Source organism: Eimeria acervulina, genomic scaffold, assembly GCF_000499425.1.
Source record: "Eimeria acervulina Houghton genomic scaffold, Eah_scaff325, whole genome shotgun sequence".
NCBI classification, from domain to species: Eukaryota; Apicomplexa; class Conoidasida; order Eucoccidiorida; family Eimeriidae; genus Eimeria; species Eimeria acervulina.
This window is the reverse complement of record NW_013549881.1, coordinates 16,114-23,169: the sequence shown is the minus strand read 5'-3', so window position 1 is coordinate 23,169 and position 7,056 is coordinate 16,114. Positions and strand designations below refer to the sequence as shown.

At 51.8% G+C, this 7,056-nt stretch overlaps 2 protein-coding genes across 2 annotated transcripts in view; both read left to right on the top strand.

The window, feature by feature from the left end:
• The window catches only part of EAH_00033000 (PHD-zinc finger (C3HC4 type) protein, putative), a gene marked incomplete at both ends in the record, with an annotated part of 5,179 nt that extends 2,585 nt beyond the window's left edge, over positions 1 to 2,594 (top strand). Inside the window, 2 exons of the mRNA XM_013395930.1 lie at positions 337 to 689; positions 860 to 2,594. Coding sequence (XP_013251384.1) covers positions 337 to 689; positions 860 to 2,594 — 2,088 coding nt within the window. The remainder of the gene's footprint in view (positions 1 to 336; positions 690 to 859) is intronic.
• A 1,704-nt stretch (positions 2,595 to 4,298) lies between these two features.
• Positions 4,299 to 6,455, top strand: EAH_00032990 (hypothetical protein; the record flags this gene model as incomplete). Its single annotated transcript, XM_013395929.1, has 1 exon — positions 4,299 to 6,455. The coding sequence occupies one exon, from the start codon at positions 4,299 to 4,301 to the stop codon at positions 6,453 to 6,455; it is 2,157 nt and encodes a 718-aa protein (XP_013251383.1).
• Positions 6,456 to 7,056: the final 601 nt, after the last annotated feature.

Genomic DNA, 7,056 nt, shown 5'->3' with positions numbered 1-7,056 from the left:
GGCAGCAAGCGCAGAGGTGCTTTAGCTGCTGCTGCAGTTGCAGCTGCTGCTGTCGCAGCTGTTGATGCATCTGCTGTTGCTGTTGCTGCATCTGCTGTTGCTGTTGCTGCATCTGCTGTTGCTGTTGCTGCTGCTGCATCTCCTGCTGTTGCTGCTGCCGCATATGTTGCTGCTGCTTCTGTTCTTGCTGTTGAGGCTACTGTCATCTGTCCTGTTGTTGGTACTGCTGCTTTTTGTTGCTGCCGCTGCTGCTGCTGCTGCCCGCTGTCCTGCTGCTGCTGCTGCTGCTGCTGCTGCTGAGGTTTGGTGACATGGGTGTTTGTGTGGGTGCTGTAGGACTTAGCCTACAGCAGCAACGGGAGTTCTGCAGTTGCTGCTGTTGGAGACGGCGCAGCAGCAGCAACAGGAGCAGCAGCTCTGCAGCCTGCTGCTTCTCCTCCTGCTGCCGCAGCAGCGAGCACCGCAGCAGGAGGCGTTGCTGGAGCCCGCCGGCGCAGCAGCGGCAACAGCAGCAGCAGCAGCAGCAGCAGCCGGATAAGGGCAGGCTGGGGTTCTGCTGCTGCTGCAGTGCTGCGAGTTGACTTGCGAGAGGAGATTTGCGTTATTTGCTCGGAGGTGCTGCTGCAGCAGCAGGAAATAGCCTCCCTCCCAACCTGCTGCCACCTCTTCTGCTTCGCGTGTCTCTACAAGTCAGTCTGCTGCTGTTGCTGCTGTTGCTGTTGCTGCTGCAGTTGCTGCTGCTGCGGGTGAACGTGGTGCCGCTGAGCTGCTGCAGTTTCGTTGCGGGCATTCTGCAAGTTTGCACGCGTGCGTAGCCGTGCTGCTGCTGCTGTTGCTGTTGCTGCTGCTGCTGCTGCAGGTGGGCTTCTATAAGCAGCAGATGTCCTCTCTGCTCCACGGCCTTTACTACCATTGTTCGTCGGCGCGTCAGCGCAGCAGCAGCAGCAGCAGCAGCTGCTGCTGCTGCAGCGAGCCAAAAGGCTGCTGTGAAAGACGATCCCCAGGGAGGCCCGGTGAAGACTGAGCAGCAGCAGCAGCAGCAGCAGCAGCAGCAGCAACAGCAGCAGCCGATCATCTCGTTGTCTTCTGGTTCTGTCTCAGCACCCCAACTGAAGCAGCCAAGCAGCGGCAGTACGGAGACAGCAGCAGCAACAGGAGCAGCAGCAGGAGGAGCAGCAACAGGAGGCGAAGCATGTTTGATAGGGTTGCAGCTGGTTGAGGAGGTGCCGCTTCCTCCTCCTGTGGAGCGGCGACGGGGATCGGGATCGGTGGGATCGGTGGGATCGGTGGGGTCCTTTGGGGGGTGCGAAGTGTGTGGGCAAGATAATGATTGGAGTCGGCTGCTGCTCTGTGATGGCTGCAATGAAGCTTTTCATATATATTGTCTCTCTCCCCCGCTTCCTGCTGTTCCGCAGGGAGACTGGCGCTGCAGCAGGTGCAGCACGCCCGGGCGCAGACGCCAGCAGCAGCAGAGGCAGCAGCAACGGCAGCAGCAGCGGCAGCAGAGGCAGCAGCAGAGGCGACAGCGGGGGCGAAGGGGACAGCATAGACAACGCCAAAGAGACACAACGGAGCCCCGTGCACGACGTACACGCAGCAGCAGCAGCAGCAGCAGCAGCAGCCGCGCAGCAGCAGCGGGGCTAGAACCGGGGAGAAGACCGAGGAAGAGGATTAAGAAAGCAACGGAGGAGACTGCAGCAGAAGCTGCAGCTGCAGAGGGCACCAACAGCAGCAGCAGCAGCAGCAGCAGCAGCAGCAGCAGCAGCGCATTGGCGAATTTCGATTCCTTTTCTCTCAACAGCAGCGCGAGGCCGACTACTGGTGGGCGCCTTCAGCGAGTGGGGCGGAGGGACAGCAGCAGCAGCAGCGGCAGCAGCAGCAGCAACACCAGGAGGAGGGCCCCCCTGCGGGTTCTGAGGAGGAGAGGGGGCCCCAGGAGACGACGCCACTCCTCCAGCGGCGTTGAGAGCTGCAGTGATGATTCTTCTGATCTTCACGACTTCATTGTACACAGCAGCAGCAGCAGCAGCAGCAGCAACAGCAGCAGCAGCGATACCAGCAGCAGCAGCAGCGATACCAGCAGCAGCAATAACAGCAGTGACAGCGATAGCTGCACCGAAGTCTCCCCCAGAAACAACCGACCGACGAACTGCAGCACCACCAATAGAAGCAGCAGCAGCAGCAGCAACAGCAACAGCAGTGCAAGCAGCACCTGTGATCGGAGCAGCAGTATTGCAGCGGGCAGAAGAATCTTGGGCACCCCAATCGGGCCACAGAGCAATCAGCAACAGCAGGAGCAGCAGCAGCCACTGCAGCAGCAACAGCAGGAGCAGCAGCAGCCACTGCAGCAGCAGCAACAGCAGCAGCAACAGCAGCAGCAGCAGCAGCAGCAACGACAGGTAAACCCACAGCAGCAGCAAAAGCCAACAGTAGCCGCTCGAAGATGCAACGGGGTGCAGGCGCTGCTGCGTCGTTATTTTGTCGCAGCACCCGGCAGAAACGGTGCAAACAGCAGCAGCAGCAGCAGTAGCAGCAGCAATAGCAGCAGCAATAGCAGCAGCAGCAGCAGCAGCAGCAGCAGGGCGGCAGTGTAAGGGAGAGATGGGGGCCCCCCCCAGAGCGTTTAGGAGGGCCCCTCAGAAGGTTAAGGGGTTGGGGGGGGGCCTCAGAGGGTTTAGGGGGCCCCCACACTGCTTGAGGGGGCCCCAGAGGGTTTAGGGGGGGGCCCCCAGAGGGTTTAGGGGGGCCCCCCCACCGGATATCTTTTAGGGAGGGATATGACGCTTTGTGTATTTGAACGGCGCACAATTTTACACCGCTTTTAAGTCTTTTTCTCTTGTTGCTGCTGCTGCTGCTGTTGCAGTTGTTGCAGCAGCGGCTGCATCTGCTGCTGCTGTAGTGTGTACATGCCTTTGCTGCTGCTGCTGCTGTTGTTGCTGCTGCTGCTGGTCCCGTTTGCTTGCATCAGTGTAGCTGGTGTTTGTGGGGTGTGGGGTGCAAGGCCCCACAACAACGCGCATGCAGTTGGTGCTGCAGCAGCAAATAAGAAGTAATAAGAGCTGTAAACCAGAAGAATAAACACAAAGGTGAACAAATAACGATGGAGACAAATGAGATGAATAAGACGACAAAAAGAGAGGGAGAAGAAAAAATAAACAAATAAACGAAAAGATAGAAGAGACAGATAAAGACGAACAGAGAGGGCAGCAGCAAACAAATAGAGAAGACATAAAACAAAGGAGGAGACAAATAAAAGAAAAAGAAGAAGAGGGGACGAATAAATAAATAAATATATAAAGATAAAAGAAACCGATGAAGAGAAAACAAACAATAAACAAATAAAAGAGACAGATAAAGACAATAAACAAGTAAATAAATAAAAAAATAAAGATGAAGGAGACAGCTGCAAGCAAAATAAACAAACAATAAACAGACAAGGTGAAGGAGACAGTTAAAGACATAACAAACAAACACTAAATAAAGGTGAAGGAGACAACTGCAAGCGAAACAAACAAACAAATAAAGAAATAAATAAAGATGAAGGAGACAGGTGCAAGCAAAATGAACGAACAAACAAACAAATAAATATATAAATAAAGATGAAGGAGACAGGTGCAAGCAAAATATACAGTCCGAGATAGTATAGTGGCTAGTATTTCCGCCTGTCACGCGGAAGACCCGGGTTCAATTCCCGGTCTCGGAGTTTTCAATATTTTATTTTTAAATTTATTGTCCGTCTTTAAAGCATTTAATATCTTTAATATACCTCGAATATCTAATTAATATATTCTTTTTATTTTTATTTTCTAGCTTTTTTGCTTATTTTTTATCTTGTTTACTCCTCCACTGCCACCGCTGCCGCGTCGTCAGCGCGGGGGCCCCCGCCCCACAGCTGCTGAGGGTCCTTCCTTGACTGCATGCAGCAGCAGCAGCAGCAGCAGTAACAGAAGTAGAAAACTGCTAGATAATCTTCTTTCTTGAATTAAGTTTTTAGTTTAATACCTCAGCAAATCCAAGACCAGAGGCGAGCTCGGGTGTACGTACAGCCATTCATACTCTCCTCTAACAGAGCCGAGACTTCTATCCCTCACTGCATTTGTTGCTGTTGCTGCTGCTGCTGCTGCAGGAGCAGCAACAGCGCCAGCAGCATTAGCAAGAGCAGCAGCAGCAGCAGCAGCTGTTGATGCTGCAGAAGCAGTAGAAGCATATTGTTTGTGTAGCGCCTGCTACATATATATATATATATATATATATATATATACTTCTTTGCTTCTCTGTGGTGAGTGTTAAGGTTTTCAATGGGCACCCCACAACTCGATCCTCCCGATCCCGTCGATCCCGTCAGCATGCCTCGCGAGGCGCTGCGGGTACTGGAGCTGTACAGCGGAATTGGGGGTATGCACTGTGCGTTGCTGCATGCAGCGCAGCTGCGAGCCTTCAGACGCAGCAGAGGTCTCCATCTAGACAGATGCTGCTGCGGGGGGCCCCCAGCCCCTCTGGTTCTTCCCCCAGGCACCACAGCAGCAGCAGCAGCAGCAGCAGCAGCAACAGCAGCAGTGGGGGCGGCAGCAGACTCAGCTCCCGCAGCAGCAGCAGGTGCAGCAGGAGCAACTTCAGAAGCAGAATATATATGCCGATGCCTACTGGGCACGCCTACAGCAGCAGCCAGCTCTTGTAGGCTCTCGCAGCAGCAGCTTACTGCTGCTGCTATTCCTACAGACGGCAGCAGCTTCTGCGTTCATCCGCTGCTGGAGTCTACGCGGCCAACAGCAGCAGCCTCCCCCTCAGCAGCAGCACCTGCTGCAGCCGCTGGCAGCAGCAGCAGCAGGAGCAGCAGCACGGAGCTGCCCTTCCAGGTTGTTGCTGCGGTTGACGTCAGCGATGCAGCATGTGCTGTGTACCGCAGCAATTTCTGCAAGCCGTCCTCGCCTGCGCAGCAGCAGGATCATGAGGAGCGGGAGGAGCAGCAGCAGCAGCAGGCGAAGAAGCAGCAGCAGAAGAAGAAGGTGCTTGAGCTAAGCAGCAGGAGCAGGAGGAGCAGCAGCACTGTTTGTTTAAATATCGGTATAGAGCAGCTACCGATTTCTTTCTATGAAAATCTGCATGCGCATGCATGGCTGATGTCCCCCCCATGCCAGCCATTTGCTAGGCGAGGGCTTAAAGAAGATAGCTCTGATCCTCGTTGCTGCTCTTTGCTGCAGCTGCTGCAGGTGCTGCAGCAGCTTCCTGCTGCTGCCTTACCTCGGTTTCTGCTGCTGGAGAATGTAGGGGGATTTGAAGGGAGCCGAGCTTGCGAGATGCTGCTGCAGCTGCTGCTAGACATCCTTGGCTATCAAACTGTTTATTTGCTGCTGCTCAACCCCCTACACTTCGGTATACCCAACTCACGCTCACGCTGCTTCCTGCTCGCTCGCAGAGTTCATCATAACGACGGCCGCTATGCTCAATGGCTGCGTGATAATGCTCCTTATACAGACGCTCCTGCTGCTGCTGTTGCTGCTGCTGCTGATGCAGCAGCTGCTGCTGCGAAAGAGCATCCTTCCGCTGCTGATAAACGTGCCCCAGAGGCTGCTGCTCCTGCTGCTGCAAACGGTGCTCCCGAAGCGGTTCCTGCTGGTGCTGCTGCTGGAGCTCCTGCTGCTGCTGCTGCTGCTGCTGCTGCTGGAGCTCCTGCTGCTGCTGCTGCTCCTCTGCGGGGGAAGAGACCTGTGGTGCTGGATCGTATCCCAGGGCTTTATTCCTCTCAAGCCTTTTTCTGCTGCCCCATCTGGCCGCTGAATGCATTTCTTGATGCTTCTTTGCCTCCGCGGAGCTGCAGCAGCAGCTGCAGCGCCGCAAGCAGCAGCAGCAGCAAGAGCTCCAGCAGCAACTGCAGCACCAACAGCAGCGCTACGGTGTTTCGAGGACTCACCGAAGACACCTTATCCGATGTCGAGCAGCAGCAGCAGCAACAGCAGCAGCAAGAACAGCAGCAGGAGCAGCAGGAGCTGTCTGCGTTGGAGTTAAGCGAGGAGCAGAAGCAAAAGGCATGGCATATGGTAGACCTTGTCTGCAGCAGCAGCAGACGCAGCAGCTGCTTCACGCGGAACTACGGGAGGAGCGGCCTAGCTCAGTACGGCAGCATTTTGCTGCTAGACGACCCACAGAAACTGCTGCAGCAGCAGCAACAGCAGCAGCAGCAGCAGCAGCAGCAGCAGAAGCGCAACGTGGAGCTGCATGATATTCTTCCGCCTGAGACCCGCTGCCGCTTCTTCTCTGTTCGAGAGCAGCTGAGGCTTCACGGCTTTCCTTCCTGGTTCTCCTTTCCTTGCTGCAGCAAACAGCAGCAGCAGCAGCAGCAGCAGCAGCAGCAGCAGCAGCACGTGAAGCAGCATAGGGGTATGATAGGCAATAGTTTGAATGTTTATCTTGTGGGAATGCTCATAGATTTTTTAATTGGGGATGATGATATTTAATTATTTATTTATTTTATTTATTTAGTTTAATTATTTTATTTAATTCTTTTTACTTTTATCTCTTTTTACTTTTAACTCTTTTTGTTTTATTATTTAATTCTTTTGTTTTATTCTTTTTCTTTTAGCTCTTTTTAGTTAACTCTTTTTTCTTTTAACTCTTTTTATTTAACAACACATTTCCCCTTCAATTCTTTTTATTTAATTCTTTTTGTTTAATTCTTTTAATATCTTTTTATTAATTTCTTTTGTTAATCTGTTTTATTTATATATCTTCTTTAAAACCCCTCTCTTTCATTCTTATATCCTTTAACTCTTTACTTTTTTTAATACTCTTTTCTTCTAACTCTTTTTTTCAGCTCTTTTCTTTTTGTTCTATTTATTTAATTTGTTTCTTGTTAATCCTTTCTTTTTTAATTCATTTCCTTTGATTGCATTAATTTATATCTCTTTATTAAATATAATAACAAGAATAAAAGTAATAGAGTTAGATAAAGTTGTTTGTTTGTACTATATATGCATGTAAAGAGATAAAAGGAAAGAATTTATTAATTAAATTATTATCTTTTAACTCTTTATGTTTATTATATATATAAATATATAT